This window comes from Chiloscyllium plagiosum, unplaced genomic scaffold (assembly GCF_037043375.1).
Source record: "Chiloscyllium plagiosum isolate Xiang-an unplaced genomic scaffold, Cpla_swu_hap1 HiC_scaffold_10, whole genome shotgun sequence".
Lineage (NCBI taxonomy): Eukaryota > Metazoa > Chordata > Chondrichthyes > Orectolobiformes > Hemiscylliidae > Chiloscyllium > Chiloscyllium plagiosum.
This window is the reverse complement of record NW_028270148.1, coordinates 4,487,954-4,515,524: the sequence shown is the minus strand read 5'-3', so window position 1 is coordinate 4,515,524 and position 27,571 is coordinate 4,487,954. Positions and strand designations below refer to the sequence as shown.

The following is a 27,571-nucleotide window of genomic DNA, read 5'->3' as shown; positions in this document are numbered from 1 at the left end:
TACCGAAGACTTATGCTCCCCGAGCCAAGCTGTTCCAGTACAGTTACAACACTGGCATCTCCCCGACAATGTGGAAAATTGCCCAATTATGTCCTGCACACAAAAAGCAGGAGAAAACCAATGGCCTATTACCGCCCCATCAGGCTACTCTTGATCATCAGGACAGTGATATCTGGATGCATTGACAGAACTATCTAGTGGCACTTCAGCTGCAATGCCACCCAGTTTGAGTTATGTCAGGGCCACTGGGATTCTTGCCCTCCCCAGGAACTAGGACTGAGCAATAAATGCTAGTTTTCCCTATAGCACTTACTTCCTGAGTCTGCTTGTTTCAAACACAGTGCCAAAGACCTGCAGACAGAATTGATTATCATTGATGAAAATTATCAAACTGAAGTCACATTTTAAACTTGCACTTTTTATTTAAAATTAGGAAGTTTTATCAAAATACAAATAGTCTCTTGGTATTACAAAACTCAGATACAGTTACATAATGAGACATGCTGGTGACATTTCTCATCTTTCACTCATCAGGACATAATTGCAAGAATACCAAACCCCAACACGAATAACAATGTATGCTACATAAAGAAAAGGGTGCTAATTGGACTCTGATTGGGAGATATCTCTTCCCTAGTACATTCTGCATGACCATGTCCCAAACAATATGTTTAAAATTAATGAAAGACAACTTAACTTTGATTGGATAAGGGATTGTTATGGGGAATGCACCAAGGGATAGGTATCTCCAAATTTCTGTTAGATCGAAAAGCTGAAATTTCTGAACAAATGCCTTTTGCATGCAGAGGACCAGGCTGTATGTATGTGATTACATATAGTTTCTAGCAAGACTAAATGAACCTTTTTAGGGGTGTTACTGAGAATCTTGAATTAGCTGTTTGTGTAATTCATAGTGCACCCTGGATTGTTCAGAATGTGCAGTCCAATCATGGAATCACACGTAATCTTGGTCACTATGTTCTGGGTTCCTCACACAATGTGCTGGTTGAGTACACTCAATGCTCTTCCTGTTATAATCAGCTGTTTGACCAGACATTGTGATGCAGACTCTATGCAGTGGCATTACACTCGCACTAAAACTCACAGACTACGTGACTCATTTATGGGACAGACAGAATGTCTTTTTGTCCTGTTATGATGTGTGACCCACTCAAATACCCCCAAAAAATCAGGTTCTTTCTCCCTGAATCCTATCAGAAAGGTTGTGTCTGAAACCACTCGGAGCTCTCCTCTCAGAGTCGCCAATTTCTAAAGGCACTTGTGGGATTTGTAGTCCACAGGATTAGCAATCAGCACTCATCTTCAATTCCCATTCGGGTTTTAAATTCACTCTGTTCAAATTTCCTATTGTATAAATATAGAAAACCATTTCAATCCGATAATATTCATATTGCTATTTAAATTCAGAACGGGGTTTGATTGTATTTTCAATCACTCACACTGTGTTTGAAACACAGACTCCCAGATTCCAAGCTGGCACAGATGCTGGGGGGTGGGAAAGGTCAGGGGAGCAGAGAGGGTCACGTGTGTGGAGCATGGAGAGTCTGGGGAACAGGATGGAGTTCTGGAGAAGGATCACTGGACCCGAAACATTAACCTTGTTTCTCTCTTTCTCTCTCCCTGTCTGTCTCCCCACAGACAGTGTTGAGTCTCTCCAGTGTATTCTGCGCTTGTTAACCCAACACTCTGTTTAACTCCAGTAGTTAGCGCTGGTCTTGGTGGGTGAGGGGGTTGCTGGGGGGGCAATGGAGGACGTGGGAGGGGTGTATTTTGTTCAGATTCACTTTGTCAAGCGACCCACAGAGCTAGAGGCTGTGGGTGTGACACACAGATGGGGATTTGTAAATATCGATCCCAGCTTTATCACATTATTCTGAGTCTATCAACACCGAGCTGATCAGGACAGGGTCTTACGCTGGTGCACACTTTCACATTCAGTAAGAAACACATGGAGATTGCTCTGAGTGGGGCGTGACGAGAGAGAAAGTTCCAAGCGTTGGGCAGTAACACTAGAACCAGGCAGATACTCAACATTGCTCAGGTATGGGACCATTGAGCACGCAGTGCTCTCCTCCTCACAAACATAACAAGGCACTGCCTGAGGCCCAGAGCTGACAAAGGAGGTTACATACCGCTCTTAATGCTCAGGGACAGGGTGCTCTGATACCAGAGACTCCAAAAGCAATTTTAACCTGTCAGCTGGAGTTTGGGGCCTGTGGGTGAAACCTCTCCCTGCAGCCAGTCTGGTTAAAGCCTGGAGCGTGGCAAGTAAAGGAGGAGGCCTCTGGTGGCAGCAACGCCAGGACGAGCCAGACACGGCTCCATCCCAGCCCAAGGTCTCTCAGCGAGCAAGGAGCAGGTCCCAGGCTGAGTCCCCCGGCCCGAACTCACAGGATAGGCCGAGGCACCAGGTCCGTGACTAGGCTGAGGCTACTACTAGGCCCAGCTTCCAGAAGGAGCAAAGGAGAAAGTGAGGACTGCAGCTGCTGGAGATCAGAGTTTAAAAATGTGGTGCTGGAAAAGCACAGCCAGTCAGGCAGCACCCGAGGAGCAGGAGAGTCGACGTTTCAAGCATAAGCTGCTCATCAGGAATGACCAAAACGTCGACTCTCCAGCTGCTCAGGTGCTGCCTGACTAGTTGTGCTTTTCTAGCACCACACATTTTGACTCCAGAAGGAACAGTGGAAGCGGTGAAAGGGATGGATGGTGGAGGATCCTAAATACTGATAACCAGCGGCAGCATCTGGGAGATGCTTCAGATGGGGGATCAGGAGGAACTGAACCTGCACATAGCCAGGCCCAGGGCTCCAGCTCAGACATGGCAGTCATGGGAGTTGCAGCCTGAAGGCCTGGAAATAGGAGCCTGTTGCAGAGTCTCCAGCCAAGGTCAAGCAGCTACTGGAGGAGCAGAGGAGGAGGAACCTGAAGAAGAGAGAAAGATAAACTCTATTGCAGTAAAATCTTGCATTATATTCAGTGTTTCAAGATGGCACCAGAGTGTGGTGAAACATATGAAGAAAACACTTTTCTCTGTAATTTTATAGACACATGACAATAAACCTAAATCTAGTGTTAGTAAGGAGGACTCTGCAGAGTGGTCAGGGCTCTTTCTGCAGTAGTCCATTCCAATGCCTACGTCAATGCCAGCCGGTCCTGCAGAGAGTTACACTGAGACTGATCCAGGTCATTATAAACATCCTGGGGCTGTCATTAATCACTCAGTGTCTGAAACAACGAGGAGATTCCAAACACAGACACATGGAGTTTTGGAAGAACCTTTACTGACATCACTCTGAAGTTTGGTAGTTGGGCTCCTTTCTCTCCAATCCCTGAGGAATCCCGTTGGAGGAAAAACAAATGACCAATGGCAGATGGAGCATCCCAATTGGAAAGGTGATTGAATCCAGGAACATTCCATTTCCAGGGAGTGATGCTGTGCCTGAGAATCTGGAATCTCTGGATGCTGTTAGTAGGCCCTGTCCCGAGGAAGGTCAGTGGGTCCTATCAATGCTCAGACGAGGCTGGAGCTCTGAGTCCCAGGCTCTAAGAGACGTAGTCCATCAGAACATTCCTGTCAATCCCTTCCCTCCAACCTGGAGGATAACCGTTCTCAAAGAGAGAGAGAGAGAATTTCCTTTCACCACCCCGGCCACAGTCCGGGACGAGGTGAAACCTCGATTGCAGGCTCCTAGTCTATCGGCCAACATTCTCCAACGTCAGCCTGTCATTCTGAGGGAAATCCACTCTGTCTCAATCCTGGGGAATCTCTCTTCACACAATGAGCTGACAGACAGAAACCCCATGAGAAGGGGGCGATGCCGGGAGTCTCCCTGTTCCCACGGTAACTCCTCGTTGAGTCAGTCGTGGAAACGTTGACAGGCTTTTTTCCAGCGGCAGGCTGTGCACCACTGGTTTCGATTCTCCAAACCGTACACTTTGCGGCACTTCTTAGCTTCCCCGCGGATCTTCCTATGAAACAAACACGTGGTTAGTGCCATGAGCAGACTGCTGCTGTGAGAAACAAGGCTATCCTCAGTCTCAGTGCTGTCCCCTGCTGTCACTCACCTTGTCCCACTGAAGCTGGGCACTGGAGAGGCAAAAACAACATGGGGCTTCAGCAGGGTCACTTGTGGCTGGACAGAGCAATCCCCAAATGTGAAGGCACAGCGGTAATCTGGAGAGATCTGGAACAGAAATGACCAACAGTGACCATCTGATGGCAGCAAGCTTTCACTGTCCACTCTCATTGAGACCCATCACTGACCACCCACTCAGACCATCACTGACCACCCATCGAGACCGTCACTGACCACTCACCTGACCACCCACTGAGACTGTCACTGACCATTCACTGAGACCATCATTGACACCGTCACGGACCACCCACTGAGATCGTCACCGACCACCCCCTGAAACCATCACTGACCACTCACTGTCCACCCACTGAGACTGTCACTGACCTCTCACTGAAACCATCACTAACCACCCACTGAGACCGTCACTAACCACCCACTGAGGTCGTCACTAACCACCCCCTGTCCATTCACTGACCACACACTGACGACCCCGAGACTGTCACTGACCACCCCCGAGACTGTCACTGACCATTCACTGACCACCCCGAGACCATCACTGACCACCCCCTGAGAACATCACTGACCACCCCGGCACTGTCACTGACCACTCACTGTCCACCCAGAGACCATCATTGACCACTCACTGAGACCATCACTGACCAATCACTGACCACTCACTGAGACTGTCACTGACCACCCACTGAGACTGCCATTGACTACTCACTGACCGCCCACTGAAACCATCATTGACCACTCACTGTCTATTCACTGAGACCATCACTGACCACTCACTGACCACCCACTGAGACCGTCACTGACCACTCACTGTCTATTCACTGAGACCATCACTGACTACTCACTGAGACCGTCACTGACCACCCACTGTCCATTCACTGAGACAGTCACTGACCACTCACTGACCACCCCTGAGACTGTCACTGACCACCCACTGTCCATTCACTGACCACGCACTGACCACCCCGAGACTGTCACTGACCACTCTGTCCATTTACTGACCACTCCAAGACCATCACTGACTACACACTGAGACCATCACTGACCACTCACTGTCCACTTACTGACCACTCCAAGACCATCACTGACCACACACTGAGACAGTCACCGACCACTCACTGACCACCCCCTGAGACCGCCACTGACCACTCACTAACCACCCACTGTCCATTCACTGAGACCATCACCGACCACTCACCGTCCACTCACTGATCACCCAATGAGACCGCCACTGACCAATCACCAAGACCGTCACTGACCACTCACTCAGACCATCACTGACCACCCACTGGGACCATCACTGGCCACCCACTGGGACCGTCACTGGCCACCCACTGGGACCGTCACTGGCCACCCACTCCGACGGTCACTAACCACCCAATCAGACCGTCACTGGCCACCCAGCGAGACCATCAGTGACCACCCACTCAGACCATCAATGACCACCCACTGAGACCGTCACTGGCCACCCACTATGACCGTCAGTGACCACCCACTCTGACCGTCAGTGACCACCCACTCCGACGGTCACTAACCACCCACTCAGACCGTCACTGGCCACCCACCGAGACCATCAGTGACCATCCACTCAGACCGTCAATGGCCACCCACTGAGACCGTCACTGGCCACCCACTGAGACCGTCAATGGCCACCCACTCAGACCGTCACTGGCCACCCACTCAGACCGTCACTGGCCACCCACTCAGACCATCAGTGACCATCCACTCAGACCGTCAATGACCACCCACTCAGACCGTCAATGACCACCCACTCAGACCGTCACTGGCCACCCACTCAGACCATCAGTGACCACCTACTGATAGTGTCACTGACAGCTCTCTGCGACCATCCCTGATCATTCACTGCTCCACCTCACTGTCCCTTTCCCCAGTTAAAGATATTGTTTGGAATTTATCCCTCTCAAATAAATGCTTCTTGCCTGTGAGGGGAGTGGGTCTCAGAGAGAGTCTCTGACTGTGTGGGGAGTGGGTCTCAGAGAGAGTCACTGACTGTGAGGGGAGTGGGTCTCAAAGAGAGTCCCTGACTGTGTGGGGAGTGGGTTTCACAGAGAGACGCTGACTGTGAGGGGAGTGGGTCTCAAAGAGAGTCTCTGACTGTGAGGGGAGTGGGTCTCACAGAGAGTCACTGACTGTGAGGGGAGTGGGTCTCAGAGAGAGTCTCTGACTGTGTGGGGAGTGGATCTCAGAGAGAGTCACTGACTGTGAGAGGAGTGGGTCTCAGAGAGAGTCTCTGACTGTGTGGGGAGTGGATCTCAGAGAGAGTCACTGACTGTGAGGGGAGTGGGTCTCAGAGTGAGTCACTGACTGTGAGGGGAGTGGGTCTCAAAGAGAGTCTCTGACTGTGAGGGGAGTGGGTTTCACAGAGAGACGCTGACTGTGAGGGGAGTGGGTCTCAAAGAGAGTCTCTGACTGTGAGGGGAGTGGGTCTCACAGAGAGTCACTGACTGTGAGGGGAGTGGGTCTCAGAGAGAGTCTCTGACTGTGTGGGGAGTGGATCTCAGAGAGAGTCACTGACTGTGAGGGGAGTGGATCTCAGAGAGAGTCACTGACTGTGAGGGGAGTGGGTCTCACAGAGAGTCTCTGACTGTGTTGGGAGTGGGTCTCAGAGAGAGTCTCTGACTGTGTGGGGAGTGGGTCTCACAGAGAGTCACTGACTGTGAGGGGAGTGGGTCTCAGAGTCACTGTGAGGGGAGTGGGTCTCAAAGAGAGTCACTGTGAGGGGAGTGGGTCTCAAAGAGAGTCTCTGACTGTGAGGGGAGTGGGTCTCAGAGAGAGTCACTGTGAGGGGAGTGGGTCTCAAAGAGAGTCTCTGACTGTGTGGGGACTGGGTCTCACAGAGAGACACTGATTGTGAGGGGGAGTGGGTCTCACAGAGACACGCCGACTGTGAGGGGAGTGGGTCTCAAAGAGAGTCTCTGACTGTGTGGGGAGTGGGTCTCACAGAGAGACGCTGACTGTGAGGGGAGTGGGTCTCACAGAGAGACGCCGACTGTGAGGGGAGTGGGTCTCACAGAGAGTCTCTGACTGTGAGGGGGAGTGGGTCTCAAAGAGAGTCTCTGACTCTGAGGGGGAGTGGGTCTCACAGAGAGACGCTGACTGTGAGGGGAGTGGGTCTCACAGAGAGTCTCTGACTGTGAGGGGAGTGGGTCTCAGAGAGTCACTGACTGTGAGGGGAGTGGGTCTCAGAGAGTCACTGACTGTGAGGGGAGTGGGTCTCAGAGAGTCACTGACTGTGAGGGGGAGTACGTCTCAGAGAGAGTCTCTGACTGTGAGGGGAGTGGGTCTCAGAGAGTCACTGACTGTGAGGGGAGTGGGTCTCAGAGAGTCACTGACTGTGAGGGGAGTGGGTCTCAGAGAGTCACTGACTGTGAGGGGGAGTGCGTCTCAGAGAGAGTCTCTGACTGTGAGGGGGAGTGCGTCTCAGAGAGAGTCTCTGACTGTGAGGGGAGTGGGTCTCAGAGAGTCACTGACTGTGAGGGGAGTGGGTCTCAGAGAGTCACTGACTGTGAGGGGGGTGGGTCTCACAGAGAGTCACTGTCTGTGAGGGGGAGTGCGTCTCAGAGAGAGTCCCTGACTGTGAGGGGAGTGCGTCTCAGAGAGAGACGCTGACTGTGAGGGGAGTGGGTCTCACAGAGAGATGCTGACTGTGAGGGGAGTGGGTCTCAGAGAGTCACTGACTGTGAGAGGATGGGTCTCAGAGAGTCTCTGACTGTGAGGGGAGTGTGTCTTACTGACAGTCCCTGAGTGGTGTGTGTACCTGGTAGGTGTGGTCGACACAGACCTGCCACAGAGAGCTGGGAGCAGACTGACTGAGGGGGCCTGGGTGCTGGTGTTCAGAGCTGCCTCCCTGTGACGGAGTGATGGAGACCCTCTGGTCCTGGAGTACAGCAGGTGGAGACACACAGCGCCGTGTGCTCACAGTGTCTAGGTTCTCATCCTCACTCACTGAGATCTCAGTGTAATAGAAATCCTCTTCTCCATCGCTGTGTTCACAGTCACCACGCCTGTCAGAACCAACCACAAAACACCATTACAGCAACCCCAGCTCCCCTGCGCCCCCTGCCCCAAACACCCACTTGTCCACACCCCCTCCCCTTTCCCAGTGCCCTCCCTGCCCGTGCCCCCACACCTCTCCCACTCCCCCACATCTCTCCCACCACCTCGCCCACTTCTCCCTCGCACTAAATCAAATCCGTCCCACCCCTGGAGTGGGGTTAATCTGCTGTCAAGGGGCAGAGGGGGGTGACTGGGACACTCAGGGAATTGCCCCCAGAGCTCCCTCCCCTCCCCCACCTATTACCCAAACACTCAGCTCAAACTCCACCTGCAAGATCAGGCTATTCAACTTCATGGTGCTTCAGAGCCTGTCCTCATTCAATATCACAGAGTGAGGCAGTACGTTCAGCCCATCATTTCCAAGTTGGCTCTTTGTAAGAGTAACCCCCCCACCCCCCACCACCGCTGCTGCTCCATCCTGAATGATTGTTCCTTATCCACCTTCAAATCCCTTTTGAAATATTCCCAGTGAATGTGCTTGCCAAAGCCTCCAATTCCAGATTCCAACTCATGGCACAGCCAACCATTCCTCACCGTTCCCTCTGAATCTGTGACTGAGTATTTTCCACGGTGCCATGGTGCCAGCATGGTTACCAATCCTCCTGCTGCACTCTCAGACGGAAAGGTGACAAAGACTACATTTGCTCCATCATGTGCGTGCTGGCTCTGTATAGGAGCAGCGAGGCCAGTCTCTCCCCTCGATTCCCTAGCCTTTCCCCTTCTTCCTGCAAATCCTCTTTCGGTTTAGAAAGACACACTCACTCACACAGCCTGTCAGATATTAACCATTCGTTGTGTGACCACTTTATTCCGTTAGTCATCATTATTTGTTTTGCCCATTATCTTGCACTGGGACCCTCTATCTTTCTGTAAATACAACAGGTTCTTCATCTTCAAGCTGGGAGTCTGGAGCTGTAAGGAGTTTGAACACCTTGATTAAGTTTCCCTTTTAATCTCCTCCTCTCCAGGGAAAACAGTTCCAGTTTGTCTGCTCCATCTCCACCAGGAAGTGCCCCATTCGTTGTATCATTAAATTACAACTGTAGCCTCTGCAAGAGTTCACATTATTCTGAAAAGGTCGAAGTATTCACAGTCCTCCCCAAGACTGAAATAGTGTTTGTTGAAGACGCACAGTAATGTCCTTGTGTTTTAACCCTATGAACAGAGCCCGGATTGCTGTAAACTTCATCAGTGTTCCCAGCACATTCTGACACATCATCACCTATTTCTGCACAGGTTCACCCAGCACTCTCTGCTCCTTTAGTATTGTAAGTCTTACAATCCAGGATCCTCCCACTATTTTCAACATGTCAATTTTCTCATTAATACACTCAACTCTGCTCAGAGGTGAATAACTCCAACATGCTCACACCTCTCTCTCTCATCGCTGACGTCAAACATTTTGACACAATTCACAGGTGAGAACCAGCATCACAGACACTGCCTGCCCACACACACAGTTGGCTGAGCTCAACACATCAGACATCGCAATAACCATCTACACCACATGGGGGCAGACAGACACCACAATTGAATTCAACCACTGGTTTAATCAGGATAGGCTGAGCTCAAAGAAACACCAGAGGGAGCTTTACTCTGTATCTAACCCTGTGCTGTCCCTGTCCTGGGAGTGTTTGATAGGGACAGTGTAAAGAGAGTTTTACACTGTATCTAACCCACAGTTCTCCCATTACCCACAGTCTCACCCTCAACCCCCCGTTTCCCCATCCCCTCCAGCTGGGCAATATTTCCTACCCGAGGTGTACAGTGCGGATGTGCCTGCGGATTCCAGCCGGTGAGGAGAGCAGTTTCTGACAGAGAGGCCACATACAGCGATACAGGAGCTTCATGGAGTTCTGGGGGAGAGACAGAGAGGGAAGGGAGGGTGGTGAGGGAGGGGGGGGAGAGGGAGAGGGAGGGGGAGAGACAGAGGGGAGGGGGAGAGAGAAGGGAGAGGCAGATGGAGAGAGAAAGAGAGCCATAGACACACAGATGTGAACATCAGGTCAGGAACATCATCACAACCTCCCTCTGGTGATCTGGAGTGTGGAGGCGGGGACGCTCCCAGACATTGCCCCCACCCACATCCAGGCATCTCCCCCCCCCCCGCACCGAGACCCCCCCAGTCAGTCTGTCTCCCCACCCCCATCGGCCCCACTCCCCACTAGTCTGTTTTTCTCCTGAACCCCTATGGCAGTGGTAATTGGGGAGCAGTATTCCCAGGATCCAGGGCTGGTGCCGGGGGGAGAATGGTAACTATGACATCCTTGTTCACAAGAGATTGTCAATATCATCCCAGCAGCTACAGAGCACTTAGCTTAACTGTGCTGGGAGGGAATATCTATCAATATTAACTTGGGATAGAATCAATGGGATTAGTTTGGGACAGTCACTATAATATTGTCCATAGTAAGCTCTGCTGGTCGATATTTCACTAGCTACGGTGTGTTTTATTGGTGATGGTTAGTGTTCAAAAACGACAAATAGAATCCAGGTGATGTTGGTGATGGGAAAGTCATGCAGTTGTGTGTGATAGCATTTCTGGGTATAAATAAAAAGAGAAAATAGCATTGTCATGGGTTTTTAAAAGAGGAGATTGTGTTTAACCAACTTGCTGGAGTTTTTTGAAGGGGTAACAGAAAGAGTTGATGAGGGTGATGTTGTACATGGATTTCCAGATGGTGTCTGCTACAGTGGCACACAACAGACTGGTGAAGAAGGCTATAGATCTTGGTCTGACAGGAGACAGTCACAATGTGGATACAAAACTGAGTGACAGAAAACAGAGAGAAAGGTCAATGGATATATGTCAGGCTGGATGATAGTGAGATCCCTTAGGGATAAGGATTGGGATCCTTGCTTTTCCTGATAAATATTACTGGCCTGGATCTTGGTGAACAGGGGCAGTTTCCCAGAGTGCAGATGGTACAAAACTTAAAAGGATTGTAAACTGAGGGGAGAACAGTGTGGAACTCTGAAAGGACATTGACAAGTTGGTGGGGTGGAGGTGAGGGGGGCAGATGAAGTTTAATATTGAGGGGTCGGAGGTGATGCATGTCAATAAAAGAACATAGATGGATGATATAAAATAAGGGGTACAACTCTGAAGGCTGTACAGGAGCAGAAAGACCTCGGTATATATATGCACAAATTATTAAAGGTTGCAGGAGAAGTTCAAAGGGCTGTTCAGAAAACATACAATATTAATAAACGGAGGCTGTGAATCCAAGAGCAGGGAGATTATGATGAATTTACAAAAGTCATTGCTTCGGTCTCAGCTGCAGTCCTGGGGATTACACGACAGCCCCCACACCTAGAATATTGTATGCAGTTTTGATCTTCTTATCAGAGGAAGGATATTCTGGTGATGGAGGGAGAGCAATGGAGGTTTACCAGACTGATTCCTGAGAAGGCAGGACTGACACACAAGAGGAGACTGGATTGGTTAGGATTATATTCACTGGAGTTTAGCTGAATGAGGGGTGATCTCAAAGAAACCTCCAAAATTCTAACAGGACTAGACATGGTAAAAGCAGAAACGACGTTCCCAGTAGTGGAGGGGTCACAGTTACAGGATAAGGAAAAGGCCATTTAGGATGGAGATGAGGAGAAACATTCGGAGGAGCGGTCACTGGACTTGAAACATTAACTCTGATTTCTCTCCACAGATGCTGTCAGACCTGCTGAGCTTTTCCAGCATTTTCTGTTTTTGTTCCCGATGTACAGCATCCTCTGTTCTTTTGGTTTTTAAGAGAAGAAATGTCTTCACCTGGAGATTGAGGAGCCTGTGGAATTCTGGACTGTGGGAAGTGGCTGAGGCCAAAACATTGAATGTTTTCAAGAAGAAGTTAGATATAGTCCCTAGATGTAAAGGAATCAATGGGTATGGGGGGGGTGGAGGATGGGATGAGGGGACTGAGTTCAATGATCAATTATGATCATATTGAATGGTAGAGCAAACTCGAAGGGCTGAATGGCCAACTCCTGCTGCTATTTTCGATGATTCTATGTTTCTACGGAAATGGAAAAGTGCAGAAGAGACCTATGAGAATCGGTCCAAAGATAAGACGCCATTGATGTGGATACATGAGAGAAGCAGGAACTGTTTTCCTCAGAGAGAAGGAGATTTAAAAGAAGTTTAACATGAACAGTCTGCACGAGGGATCTAAGGGCATTGTTGTTAAATTTGCAGGTGACACAAAGATAGGTGGTGGATGGGTAATATTGAGGACGTAGGGAGGCTGCAGCAGGACTTGGGGGAAAGTGGGTAAAGAAGTGACAGATGGAATACAGTGTGGGAAAGTGTGAGGTTATGAATTTTGGCAGGAAGAATAGAGGCATGGACTATTTTCTAAATGGCAAAAGGCTTCAGAAATCTGAAAGGGACTTGGGAGTCCAAGTTCAGGATTCTCTTCAGTTTAACACACAGGTTCAGTGGCAGTTAGGAAAGCAATTGCAATGTTAGCATTCACTTCAAGAAGGCGAGAATTCAAGAGCAGAGATACATTGCAGAAGCTGCAAAAAGCTCTGGTCAGATCGCGTTTGGAATATTGTGAGCAGTTTCAGGCCCAGTATTTAAGGGAGGATGTGCTGGTATTGGAGGAGATCCAGAGGAGGTTCACAAGAATGATCCAGGAGATAAAGGGCTTGTCACATGAGGAGCGATTGAGGACTCTGGGTCTGTTCTCAATGGAGTTTAGAAAGATGAAGGGGATCTGACTGAATCTTAGAGAATACTGAGAGGCCTGGAAAGAACGGACATGGAGAAGATGTTTCCACAAGCAGGAGAGACTAGGACCCAAACCCACAACCTCGGAGTGAAGGGATGATCCTTTAGAACAGAGATGAAGAGGAATTTCTTCAGCCCGAGGGTGGGGAATCCTGGAACTCATTGCCGCAGAGGGCTGTGGAGACCAAGTCACTGAGTGTATTCAAGTCAGAGATAGAAAGGTTATTGATTAGTGAGGGAGATCAAGGGTTACACAGAGGAGGCAGGAGAATAGGGTTGAGAAACATATCAGCCATGACCAAATGGCAGAGCAGACTCAATGGGCTGAATGGCCTAATTTTGCTCCTAGTTCTGATGGTCTTCTGGTCTTTTCAAACTTATGAAGAAGCTAGACAGAGTGGAGAGGGAGGAAGTCAGAACTGGGTCAAGTTTTAAAATGTTTTGTAAAAGAATCAAGCGTGATGTGAGAAACAAACATTTTCACCCAGCGAGTCGTGACAGTATGGGATGGGCTGGCAGGAAATGGGCTAGAAGATGGGTTCAACTGAGGCATTCAAGAGGAGCATTGGTCAGTTACTGAAACAGACACTGTGCTGGGCTATGGGGAATGGACAGGGGAATAACACTGAGGTCAAATGCTTAGGGATCTAATACTGCTGTCTCCCTTAGTCCCCAGACCCTCCACAGGTCTGCTGCTCCTACCCCCACCCCTCACCCCCTTTCCCAAACCTTGCTCTCTTACTCCCGTCCCCTTCTTCCTTTCCGCCACACACCCCCAACTCTCTTCCCTCACACCCAACTACTTTCTCCCCACCCTACTCCTTCCCCTTACCCCCTACTCCCTTACCCCCACACACCCCCCACTCCATTCCACCCCTCCACACCACCCCCAGCTCTCTGCCACCTCCACACATCCCTAACTTTATGCCTCCCAAACCCCCCAACTCTCTACCCCCCCCCAACATCCTCCTGTTCCCTTTCCCCCACACCCTCCCGCTCTCTTTTCCCCAGCCTGATCCCCAGTCTCTTCCCCCAACTCTCTTCCCCCACCCCTTCTCCCCCACCCCATCATGTCCCTCCCCACACTCACTTTCCCCCAACCCACACCCCCCAACTCCCCATCACTTACCTTCCGTTTGCGAGCTGTCGGTTCCTCAAGCAGTAGGGGCTGTGTGCTATATCGTTCAGAGCTATCCCCTCCCTGAGCTAGCCCAGCAGACTGGCCGAATGGCGGTGTGGAGGGAGAGGGGGTATCGCTGCCCCAGCTCCATATGCCGCTGCTCCCACTCGTGGTCTCACTCCCAGATTCAGCCAATCCTGACACAGGGACAAAACATACAAGAGGGTTCACTCACTCACTGCTTACCCCACTGTCCCCGGGGCAATGTGCCTGGGCCCCACAGCTTTGAGTGCAGTTACACCGTGTGCAGGAGAGCTGGTACAGGTAGTAACCATACCAGCTCAGACAGCCACACAGTGCCCTGCCCTGGGTACACAGACTCCGGTAGGACAGCCCCTCAGCTCGCTGGTGCTCTGTAAACATCGGTGTTCCTACCTGGCATGGTGCTGCTGTTCAAGGGGCTGTTGACCAATGGGCTGGATGACAAACTGGTCAGTACCATGGCCGCCATGACTTCATCCATATCGACCACTCCTGGGCCTCTGGATAAGATCAGAAGTGTGAGTTAGTTACTGATATCAAATGGGAGCTTTCAATATCCACATCCATAAACATCCACTCCCTCCACCACTGATACACTGGAGAAATTCACCAAATATCCTCAGACAGCACCTTCCAAACACACAACCATTTCAATCCAGAGGGACATTGGCAGCAGATTCATGGGAACACCATCCCCTGCAAGATCCCCCTCAAGCCACTCACCATCCTGACTTGGAAATATAATCGCTGTTCCTTCACTGTCACTGGGTCAAAATCCTGGAATTCCCTCCCGAAGAACATTGTGGGTCAACCCACAGCAGGTGGGTGCAATACTCCAAGAATGCAGCTCATCCCCACCTTCTCAATGGCAACTAGGGATTGGCAATAAATGCTGGGCCAGACAGCAATACCCATGACCCATTAATGTGTAAAGTTTTTATTAAAATAAAATGCCCTTTCCAGATGGGCTGAATAGCCTACTTCCCCTCCATATGGTTGTATTGTCATCTAACAGGGCCCAGAATTCACCAAGCAACTGCACAGTATTAACAGAGATTTTGTTTAACACTACACATCAACCCAGCTCCCTACTGTGTCCCAGCAGCTGGATTCACTCTATTAACCCAGCAGGAGAATAGGGCTGTTCCTACCCCCCACCAACTGCAACCCCCCACTCTCTGGCTACTACATTCAGGGTAGGGGGGTGCAGGTGTACTTCATTGACTAGTCTATTTCCAATAAGACCATAAGAACCAGGAGCAGGAGTAGGCCATCTGGCCCTTCGAGCTTGCTCCGCCACTCAATAAGATCATGACTGATCTTTTCATGGACTCAGACCCACTTACCTCTCACCATAACTTTTAATTCCTTTACTGTTCAAAAAGAAAAATCCACCTTAGCTTTAAAAAGCTTTTACTGAAATAACGTCAACTACTTCCCTGGAGAAGGAGTTCCATAAATTCCCAACCCTCTGGTGAAAAAGTTCCTTTTTGATTCAGTCCTAAACCTGCTCCCTCTAACCTTGAGGCTATGCCCTCTTGTCCTAGCTTCACCTGCCAATGGAAACATCCTCGCTACTTCTATCTTATCAATTCCCTTCTTAATTTTATGTGTTTCTGTCAGATCCCCCCCCTCATCCTTCTGAATTCCAATGAATATGATCCCGGTCTACTCAGTCTCTCCTCATAACCCAACCCCATCAACTCCGGAATCAACCCAGTGAACCTCCTCTGCACCCCCTCCAGTGCCAGTACATCCTTTCTTAAATAAGGAGACCAAATCTGTACACAGTACTCCAGGTGTGGCCTCACCAGCACCTTGTACAGCTGCAACATAACCTCCCTGCTTTTAAACTCAATCACTTTAACAATGAAGGACAAACTCCATTTGCCTTTCTAATTATGTGTTGTACCTGCAGTCCAACCTCTATGATTCATGCACAAGGACACCCAGGTCCCTCTGCATTGCAGCATGCTGCAACTTTTTACCATTCAATTAATAATCCTTTTTACTATTACTCCTACCAAAATATATGACTTCACATTTACGAACATTGTATTCCATCTGCCAGACCTTTGCCCACTCACTCAATGTATCTATGTTCCTCCGCAAAGTTTCACAGTCCTCTGCCCATCTGAGTGCCCATCTGCAAATTTTGACACCCTACACGTGGTCCCCAACTCCAAATCATTGGTATAGGTTGTAAATAACTGCGGTCCCAACACCAATCCCTGAGGCACACCACTAGTCACTGATCAGGCAAAAATGAGGACTGCAAATGCTGGAGATTGCTTTTGCCCGATAGGTCAATTCTCCTGCTCCTCGGGTGCTGCCTGATCTGTTGTGCTTTTCCAGCACCACACTCTCGATACTAGTCACTGATTGCCAGCCAATATAACACTCATTTGTCCCCACTCTTTGCTTCCTGTTAATCAACCAATCCTCTATCCATGTTAATACCCTATCCCTAACACCATGCATTGCTATCTTATGCAGCAGCCTCTTGTGCTGAGATTGCTGGAACTGGTTTCTGAGAATGAGGTGGACCTACAATTGTTACCCATCCCTAACTATCCTTCAACCGAGTGGCTTGCACAACCACTCAGTGTAGGTTAGTTTGATCTTAGAGTAGCATAAAACGTTGACACATCAAAGGCCAACGAGCTTGTACTCTGCTGTGCTGTTCTATGTTATAGAGTCATAGAGACCCTTCAGTCCAACCCGTCCATGCCGACCAGATATCCCAACCCAATCTAGTCCCACCTGCCAGCACCCAGCCCATATCCCTCCAAACCCTTCCTATTCATATACCTATCCAGATGCCTTTTAAATGTTGCAATTGTACCAGCCTCCACCACTTCCTCTGGCAGCTCATTCCATACACGTACGACAGTTGATTTTTAGGACAACACTTATGTAAATATAGTTGTATTTCATTTTTCAAATTTGGAGTCAAAACAGAGGCAGATTAGTTGATTACTTCAGTGATGGGATCTTAGCTTAATGAAAATGATCAGAAAGTCCTACTGGAACAGTGATTAAATCCAGCCTTTGGTCAGAAAGCAGGTGACTGCATACCCCTCTGGTGTTAATGGAAAGATGTTTATATTATTGGATTAATGTGGAGATTTACCAGATTGGGAACAGAATTAAGCCGGAGATGCTGGGATTGTCTCCCATGGAGCAAAAGAGACTGAGGAGAGACTAGATCGAGGTTTAAAAGATTATGGGAGGTTTTGATACGACGGACCAGGGAAAAGGTCTTCCTGGTAACTGTTTGTAGGGAGACATAGATTTAAGATTTTGGGCGAGAGAAGAAGGAGGAATTTGAAAAAGAATCTTTACATCCAGCAAGTGGCAATGACCTTGAACTCTCTACCTGCAAGGTCATTGGATAGTGAACAATCTTTGGTTTCAAAAAGACATGCCACAGACTCAAGGGAAATGATCTTATTGTATACAGGGATATAGCAGGGAAGTGGGACTGACCAGATTAATCCACAAGAAGCTAGCATGGTTTCAATGGGGTGAATGGCATTGTTCTGCACTGTAAATGCCTTGATGACTCTGACACTAACCATCCTGGGATTTTCTGGGAATACCTTGGAATATTCTCTTGGAATCTCTCCTTCCCTCCACATCCCCCTCTCCCTACCCACCCACCAATCCCCAGTGAACTACCCTGGAGCTGATAGGACCTGGTCCAGCTGTTCTCCAGCCCCTCCTCCTCTCCCCACCCTGCACTCCAGGCCTACCTTGGAGGGATATCAATGCTCTCCGAGCAGTGGATCCTCTTGCTCTCTGTCTGTTTGCTCGTTGCTCTCAGATTCTCCCTCTCCTGTTCCTGGAGGCGCGGTGACTTCCGGCTCTCCGCCAATCGGACATCTTCAATTTTCCTCAGGGAGCGCAGGTCCAGCTCCTTCACGTAGACCAGGACCTCGTTGTCCAGGTGATTGTGTTGCTCGACCAGCCCCACATACTCCCGTCCACTGTGGGTTAGATAAACCTGGGCCAAGAAACCACCATCGTCAGCTTGTGAGGGGGAGGAGGGTGCTAGCTACATCACCCATTCAATTCACCCTGGGCCCAACACTCAACAGAAACCAAACTCTGCACCCTCTCTACTCTATTCCTCCCATACACCAGGGCAGGAGTAAGCTACTCAGCCTTACAAGGCTGTCCCACCATTCAATAAGTTCTATGTCAATCCAACTATAACCTAGTCTTAAATTTATAATCCCAGCCTCCACCAGCTTCTGTGGATGAGAGTCTAACAAATCTCCGAGAGAAAATATTTCAAATCTCCATCTCATGGGGTCGTCTTATTTTTGAATGGGTGGCTCAGTGGTTAGCACTGCTGCCTCAAAGCGCCAGGGACCTGAGTTCAATTCCCACCTCGGATGACTGTCTGTGTGGAGTTTGCACATTCTCCCCGTATCTGCGTGGGTTTCCTCCGGGTGCTCCGGTTTCCTCCCACAGTCCAAAGATGTGTAAGTTAGGTGGATTGGCCGTGCTAAATAGCCCATAGTGTGTAGGCTAGGTGGATTAGATATGGGGATAGGGTGGGATGCTTTTCGGAGGGTTGGTGCAGACTTGACGGGCTGAATGTCCTCTATCGGCACTGTAGGGATTCTAAATTGTATCCCTAGTTTTCTTCTCCCTCACAAGAGGAATCATTTCCCAGGTATCCATCATATTCTGTCCCCTCAGAATCTGTTATGTTACAATAAGGTCACCTCTTATTCCTCTAAACTCCAGTGGCTGGAGCTCTAACTTGTTTCACCATTCTTTGTGTGTTAACCCCTTCGGCCCTGGAAAGAGTCGAGGAGACTATCTTAGCCACCTCAGGGGAACAACTCCCACATCAGTCCAAATGGGAGATGTGGTGACGCAGAAAGGGAAAGTGGGTTTTCACTGCCTCCCTTAGTTACCCTCTGCCCCAGGATTCTGCCCCCACCCCCTGAGACAGGCATCCAGCTACCCAGGAGCACTCCACCTGCAGTCAGCCGCACTTACCCTCTGCCCCGGGTAGAGTTTGAAACGAGAGAGACTCTGGAACCCTGGCCCGATGATGCTGTCCTCGCTGTACTCCTTAAACTGACCATCCTCAAATGAGACAGTGTAGGAGGAGTTGCCTTTCCCAGAATCTAGTCGGTACGCTTGTATAACACCAGGAATAAGGATCCCACTCCCGGAAGGACTGGGGGTGTGAACAGTGGCACCAAGCAATGATCGTTTACCCAGACGTCGAGACAACACACTCGCCATTGTCACCTACACAGAAGGGAATAAACACAGGGTCCAACATCAGATGCAAAACTGACAACTCATCACTGCCAACTGAGCACCTACTGGGAACTGTAAAAACCTATTCACTGTTGAACAATCCCTCACCAGCAACCATCCAACAGTGACAATCATCACCAAGCTCATCATCATCATCACTGCAACAATATTCACTCAATATTTCACTCAAACATTCAGCCAAACCAAGGGCAGCCTGCGATAGGGGTGGGCTTCAGACTCAAACATTGTGAATTAGTCAAATCTGAGACTAATAATCCAGACAGTGTGAGTCCGAGTCCACCCATAACAGTATGAACTTTAGATTTAAACATCTGCACATTGAGACCTGATCAAAATGGGCATGAAATCTCTGGACTGGCACCAAACCATGGAGTGACCCCAAGCCCAGTCTGGAACCCGACTGATTCCTGCTCCGAGGGAACACACACGGATGGGGTCAGAGGGACAGAAGGATCTCCACAGGAAGACATTTCTCCCTCACTTCCCATCCTTCTGTGGGGAGGACAAAACTATCTGCCCCTCAGTGGATGACGTGGCAACCGCCTTTGTAGACTTTTCACCCTGTCCCCTTGTGGTGGAGAGTTTCCCTAGAATCACAGAATTATTATTGCGCAGAAAGAGGCCATGCAGTCCATTATGCTTGTCATGGCTGTATTATTTAATCTGATGCTATTACTTAGTACCAATCTCCTGCCTTTTGCCCATATTTCTACAGACCATTTCTATCGAAATAACCAGCCAATGCCCCTCTTGAATGCCTCAGTTGAACATGCCCTCCATCACATTTCCAGACAATGTGTTCTATTCTCTAATGACTCACTAAGTGAGAAAGTTTATTTCCCAATCTTCCAGCCTGCCTCTTGCCTTTGCAAAATTGTATGCTTTTGTTTTTGTTTTTATATTATCTTTAATGTCCTTGCTTAGCCATGGATGGTTTATTTATCTCTTACAATCTTTCTTCCTTTCTAGAATATATTTTAGTTGGGATAAATTATTTCCTTAAACATCTGCTACACCTCATCAACTGTCCCGACACAGTGACTCAGTGGTTAGCACTGCTGCCTCATAACACATGAACCCAGGATTTGGGTTAGATTGTAGCCTTCAGCAATTGTTTGTATGGAGATTGCACATTCCCCAGTCTCCAGGTGCTCCAGTTTCCTCCAACAGTACAAACATGTACAGGTTAGGTGGATTGGCCATAGGAAATTGCCCCATAGTATGCAGAGATGTGCAAGTTAGGCAGATTGGCCATAGTAAATGGAGGAATAAGGGAGAGAACCTTTGGATATTTGGTGCAGACTTAAAGGGCTGAATGGCCTCAATCTGCACTGTAGGGAATCTATGAACAATAAAATGATTCCCATAAGTTATACTTGTCTTGCTGTCCAGTCCACTACCACCAAATCTGTCTTTGTCTCTGTAATTACTTTTGTTTAACTCCAAAACACTAATGTGGGACTCCAGTTTCTCACCCTTCAAATGTATTTCAAATTCTGGCATACTATGATCCTTCCTCCCTGGAGGATGCTTTTCTGAGATCATTAATTAATCCCACCTCAATGTACATTACCAAGTCCAGAATAGCCTGCTTTCCAGCTAGTTCCATAACATATTACTCCAAGAAACAATCTTGAATACATTGAGCTCTCTCTTGCAGCTACCCTTGCCAATATGATTAATCCACGCTGTATGCATATACAAAACACCCGTGATTATTACAAGCCCCCAGTATTTCCACTGTAAGTGAACTTCGATCAAAAAGATTTTAAGAAGCATCTTAAGGGAAGGCAAAGAAGTCAGAGGTGGAACATTGTCTGAAGGGAATTCCAAAACTGAAGGTAGAGCGACAATGTTGGAGTGAGAGAAAGGGGGAAATTGTGCGTGAGGGCAAATTGGAGAATATACAGAATATAGAACAGTACAGCAGGAGAATGGGGCCTTTGGCCCACGATGTTATGCCAAACATGACGCTAAATGAAACTAATTCCTTCTGCCAGTCCTTGGTCCATAACTTTCCATTCCTTGGATATTCATGTGCTTATCTAACAGTCTCGTTAACTCCCCTATTGTATCTGGCTCCACCACCACCACCCCTGCAGTAAGTTCCAGACTCCTACCACTCTGTAAAAAGGCTTGGCCCTCACATTTCTTTTGGTTTCTCCCCCTTTCACTTTAAATGCATGCCCCCTAGAGTTAGACATTTTGATTCTGAAAATAGGATTATTACGTCAATCCTATCTATGCATCTCATAATTTTATAAACTTCGATCAAGTATACCCTCAGCTTCCGCCACTCAAGGGAAAACAATCAGCATTTTTTCTAGCCTCTCTTTGTAGCTCATACCCTCTAATCCAGGCAGCATCCTGGTAAACTTCCTCCGCACCCTCTCTGAAGCCTCCACATTTTTCCTGTAATGTGGTGACCAGAGAACCGAACACAATGCTTTAAGTGTGGCCTCACCAAATTCTTATAAAGCTGCAACATGACATCCTACCTCTTGTACTCAATTCCCTGACCAATAAAAGCAACTTCTTTAATACCTTATCTTACTTGTGTGGCCATGAAGTGGAAAGCAATGCTTTCAGAGGAGATGGCAGTGATAGAGAGGAGGTGAGAGCATGGGGGAGATTTGAACTTAAGGGTGAGGTATTGCTGGTCCTGTGTGAATGATTTACAGGGAGAGATCAGGAAACAAGGACTTGATGTCTGAGCTGGGACACAGACATTGTTAACGAGTTTCAGTTTTTCGAGGGTGGAATCACAAAATCATTATAGTGCAGGAGACTATTCACCCCATCCTGCATGTCCTAGCAGGAGATTGAACAGGAGGGTGTTGGGATGAGAATGATGTTATTGGATTGACTCCGAAACACACGATAATGCAAAAACACAAAATCTAAATAAGGTTCAAAAAGGTGTGAAGAGCCCATTCGGCCATTCTATCCTGATCCCGTTCCACTCTCAGCCCCAGAATCAACATCACATTCCAAACTCCAGGGGAAAGCTTCTGATGGAATTTTCCTTCACAGAAATTCCTGCTCCCAGCCCCTCCCCCACATTCCCCCTCTCACAGGGCTGTTCCAGCCTCTGGACATGCCTCATTTGACCCTCTGCAATCTCCATCTTAAACCTTCACTGTCCTTCAGGCAGAACCTGTTAACTTTCCAAAATCCTCATTGACACAATCTCATCAGAGAGTACTACCACCTCCTCTTCATTCTCATTTTTAATACACCACTTGTTCACGGTGTTTTAAAATTCATCCATAGAATGAAGGCAAGGCTGGCTAGACCAGTACTTATTGCCCATTTAGTGGTGCTGGAAGAGCACAGCAATTCAGGTAGCATCCAAGGAGCTTTGAAAATTGACATTTCGGGCAAAAGCCCTTCATCAAACGTCGATTTCAAAGCTCCTTGGATGCTGCCTGAACTGCTGTGCTCTTCCAGCACCACTAATCCAGAATCTGGTTTCCAGCATCTGCAGTCATTGTTTTTACCTAGTATTTATTGCCCATCCCTGTTGCCCATAGGACAGTTGAGAATCACTGTGGGTCTGGAGTCACATGTAGGCCAGGCCAGGTAAGGATGGCAGTTTCCTTCCCTGAAGGACATTGGTGACCCAGATGGGCTTGGTGACAATCAACAGTAGTTCCACACTCTTAATCCCGGATTTAATAGTAAATTCAAATTCCAACATCTGCCATGGTGAGATTTGAACCCGGGTCCCCAGAATATTCCCTGGATCTCCAGGTTAACTGTCCAGTGATAGTACCATCAAGCTTTCTCCTCCAGGTAATCTGGCGGGACGCTCCATTTGAATTCAGCAAAAAAAAACTTGCCTTTCCACACGTTTACTCTGTGCAGGAGTCAGAGCGTGAGAATGTCAGAGTGTGTGTGTGAGAGAGTGTGTGTGTGAGAGAGAGTGTGTGTGAGAGAGAGTGTGTGTGGTTGTGCTGAGGGCGGTGTCTGTGGGAGGGGGTAGGGTATGGGGGGTTGGTGGTATCCAAGTGATCTTTGCAGCCCCTGACCCAAGGGGGCATTCATTGACAATGGAGCTGGGCATTGAGCGGGAACCGGGAGTGATAATTGGGTGGTAGCGATTACAGTGAAATGCAGAAGTTTGAGAGACACAGAGAGGGAGAGATACACTGGCACAGACAGACGTTGTACCTTCCCAGAGAGGCGCTTGTTGACCTGTGGGGAATGAATGGGTTCAGGCTGAATTACCTGGGTCCACGCTGCAGCATCGGCCCTGGAACTGCGTGGGTCCCGCTCCTGGCCCGGTCTAATCCCGGGTCAAACCCGCTTCAGTGCAGATTCTATCCCGTTCCACAGGGTCCTATCCCGGTTGTAGCCCTTCCTTTGCCGATCCAATCCCGCTCTGTGCCGGTCCTGTCCCGACTGTCCCGGTCCTATTGCGGTGCGAACCGGTGCTATCCAACTCTGTCCCAGTCCAATCCCGCTCTGCCCCGGTGCTATCCCGGTCCGGTTTCGCTTCGATCTGAAAAGCCGCGGTTCGCCCGGACCTTTAACTCTGCCCAGATGTGGCGAGAGCGACTGAAGTCCCGGAGCGGAATATCCATAGTAATCCGGATCTGGATCCAGTACAGGGTGTTATCATAGACAGAGTCAGAGAGCACGGAAACACATCATCCCCCAAATCCACCATTTCCCCAGCCGAGGATTCACCCCATCCCCAAACCCATCCCCATCCGCAACCCCAACTAATCCCCAACGAACCCCACCCCAAACCCACCACCACCCCAACCCATCACCACCCCAACCCATCACCACCCCAACCCATCACCACCCCAAACCCATCACCACCCCAACCCATCACCACCCCAAACCCATCACCACCCCAAACCCATCTCAAGGGGGTTACTGAGCCCTCAGCAGTGTTTAACCCATTTCCTGCCTCTGACTTCACCCTCCTTCCCTCCCAAACAACAGGATTTCCCTTGCACTCACTTAAACCCCAATTCTGTCTATATTTTCATTTTATTTTGGCTGCGAGCCAGGCTGAATGTTATTTTTCACTTTGCCCTCAAACCTATCTGGAAGGTATTCAGTCAGCAGCGTGGTGGCTCAGTGGTTAGCACTGCTGCCTCACTGTGCCTGTTTTCTGGGTTCAATTCCACCCTCAGTTAACTGTCTGTGTGGAGTTTACACATTCTCCCAGTGTCTGCATGGGTTTCCTCTTACAGCCCAAAGTTGTACAGGTTAAGTAGATTAGACATGGGAAATGTAGGATTGTAGTGTGTGGTTGTGGTTGTAAGTGGGATGTTTTTCAGAGGGTTACTGTGGATTCAGTGTACTGAATGGCCTGCTTCCACACAGTAGGATTCTATGACACCTACACTAGAAATAATCATCCCCGCTGCCTTTGCCTCCTGTGGGACTACAATCATCAGGGGATTGATTTGACAGCATGGATACAATGGGCCGAGCTGTGGATTTCTATGACCCTGTGTTGCATTCTTAACTTGTCAATCATGTCTGCTGCCCTCTCCCCTGTACCAGATGTTCCCTTTTGTTCTTCCTCCTCTTTGATGGATGTTAAAAACCCATCCCATTTCTATATTCCTTCAGTTCAGAAACACACTGACTATTTGGAAATTGACATTGAAATTGGACTTGAAACATTGACCCTATGTCCCTTTTCAGTTGTGCTGAGAAGGTACACATTTTGCTCATGTTTTCATCTTACATTCATCAGGACAATTGGCAAGAAAATCATGGATACGTGGGTGCGGGGGTGCATGGGTGCATGGATGCGAAGTTGTGTGGGTGCAAGAGTGCAAGGGTGTGTGGGTGCAAGGGTGCATGGGTGGGAGTGTGCATGGGAACAAGGGTGTGTGGGTGCAAGAGTGCGAGGGTGCATGGTTGCAATGGTGCAAGGGTGTGTGAGTGCAAGGGTGCGAGGTTGCATGGGTGCATGGGTGCAAGAGTGTGCAGGTGCATGGTTGCATGGGTGCGAGGGTGCGTGGCTGTGAGGGTGCGTGGATGCATGGGTGCATGGGGGTGTGGATGTGTGGGTGCGTGGGTACTAGAGTGTGTTTGTGTGAGGGTGTGAGGGTGAGTGGGTGTGAGGGTACATGGATGCATGGGTACGTGGGTGCGTGGATACAAGCCCACTATTTAAAGATTATTAACCATTTTCAGTTTTAGTGTGCATTGAATTCTACAGTCTACATTTGGACTTTGTCGAAATAATTTGAGATTTCCTTACTTGGCTAAAGTCAGTGAGATTAACAGGGAGTAGGGCCATTTGCTCCCTGTCATGAGGAGCAGCATATTGTTGCATCTATTTAGGAACATGCTTTATCAACTATCACTACCTTCACTCTGTTACTGACTATCATCGAGACTTAGTGGTCACTATGTGGCAATGAAAACCATTAGAAAACATTGTGAGTGAAGGGCTGAGGGGTGACTTTATTGAGGTTTATAAAATCATGAGGGCATGGATAAGGCAACTTTTTCACGCGGAGAGTGGTACATGTATGGAATGAGCTGCCAGAGGAAGTGATGGAGGCTGGTACAATTACAGCATTTAAAAGGCATCTGTATGGGTAAATGAGGAGGAAGGGTTTAGAGGGATACGGGCCAAGTGCTGGCAAATGGGACTAGATTAACTTAGGATATCTGGTTGGCATGGATGAGTTGGACCGAAGGATCTGTTTCTGTGCTGTACATATCCATGACTCTAAATCCCTGTATGTTGCAGCTTTAGCAGTTTCTCTGCATTTAAATAATACTTTTCTTTTGTTCTCACTTTCAAAATGAACAACTTCACAATACCCCACATTACGCTCCATTTGCCAACATTTTACCTGCTCTCTTAACCAATGACTCTCTCTCTCTCTATAAAGTTAAAAATCACACAACACCAGGTTATAGTCCAACAGGTTTATTTGGCACCATTAGCTTTCGAAGTGCTGAATTTTAGATTCAGTCTTTCATCTTTTCGAATAAGATGTACATCCCATTCTAAAAGATGAAAGACTGAATCTAAAATTGTTTAACGTATCATTACATCTCCATGACACTGTACTGTGGCTATAAATTCTGTGTCTTATGGTCTTACAACTACCAGATGAAGAAGCAGTGCTCTGGAAGCTAGTGCCTCCAAATAAATCAGTTGGACTGTAATCTGGTGTTGTGTGATTTTTAACTTTGTCCACCTCAGTCCAAAAACGGCATCTCCAAGTCTCTATAAATTGGTCATATCCCTCTTACAAACCGCCTTTCCATCTATTTTATTGTGACATCTGGAAATATTTCTACAATTCATTGGGTTCCTTAAGAACATAGAACATAGAACAGTACAACACAGAACAGGCCCTTCAGCCCACGATGTTGTGCCGACCACTGATCCTCATGTATGCACCCTCAAATTTCAGTGACCATATGCATGTCCAGGAGTCTCTTAAATGTCCCTAATGACCCTGCCTCCACAACTGCTGCTGGCAAAGCATTCCATGCTCTCACAACTCTCTGTGTAAAGAACCCGCCTCTGACATCCCCTCTACACTTTCCTCCAACCAGCTTAAAACTATGACCCCTCGTGTTAGTCATTTCTGCCCTGGGAAATAGTCTCTGGCTATCGACTCTATCTATGCCTCTCATTATCTTGTATACCTCAATTAGGTCCCCTCTCCACCTCCTTTTCTCCAATGAAAAAAGTCGGAGCTCAGTCAACCTCTCCTCATAAAATAAGCCCTCCAGTCCAGGCAGCATCCTTTCTCCCAGTCATTAATATAAATTGTGAACAGTTGTGGTCCCAGCACTGGTCCCTGTGAAACCCCACTGGTCGCAGGTCACCAACCTGAAAAAGAACCCTTTTACCCTGTCTTGCTGTTTCCTGCCCATGAACCTATTCTTTATACTATTCCAAAGTAATGAATATATTCCTTCCAATATCATCAAATGACAACCTCTTGTTAGATCCCTTGTCACATGCCTCCTGGAAGTCCAAACACAACGCATTTACTGGTTACCCTTGATTCACTCTGGTTGAATCTTCCTCAAAAATCTCTAATAAATTAGTCAGTAACTATTCATGAAGCCACACGGACTCTGCTTGATTAGATTATGATTTTCCAAATGTACTCATGAGGGGCAAGGATAGGGTAAATAGGCAAAGTATTTTCGCTGGGGTTGGGGAGTCCAGAACTA

General features: G+C 48.4%; 1 protein-coding gene across 2 annotated transcripts; it reads right to left on the bottom strand.

Annotated features, from left to right (window-relative positions):
• Positions 1-402: 402 nt before the first annotated feature.
• Positions 403-23,926, bottom strand: LOC122553193 (zinc finger protein 395-like). 2 transcript variants are annotated; one of them, XM_043696789.2, is made up of 9 exons: positions 23,618-23,926; positions 19,097-19,354; positions 17,836-18,086; positions 14,474-14,580; positions 14,048-14,235; positions 9,945-10,045; positions 7,915-8,137; positions 4,087-4,205; positions 403-3,990 (listed from the first exon to the last, which is right to left on the bottom strand). In XM_043696789.2, the coding sequence occupies exons 2-9, from the start codon at positions 19,346-19,348 to the stop codon at positions 3,879-3,881; spliced, it is 1,353 nt and encodes a 450-aa protein (XP_043552724.2). In that variant the 5' UTR covers positions 19,349-19,354; positions 23,618-23,926; the 3' UTR covers positions 403-3,878. The 2 variants fall into 2 exon arrangements, with proteins under 2 accessions (XP_043552724.2, XP_043552723.2); XM_043696788.2 differs by having other exon boundaries at positions 7,891-8,137; positions 23,618-23,925.
• Between the last annotated feature and the right edge of the window lie 3,645 nt (positions 23,927-27,571).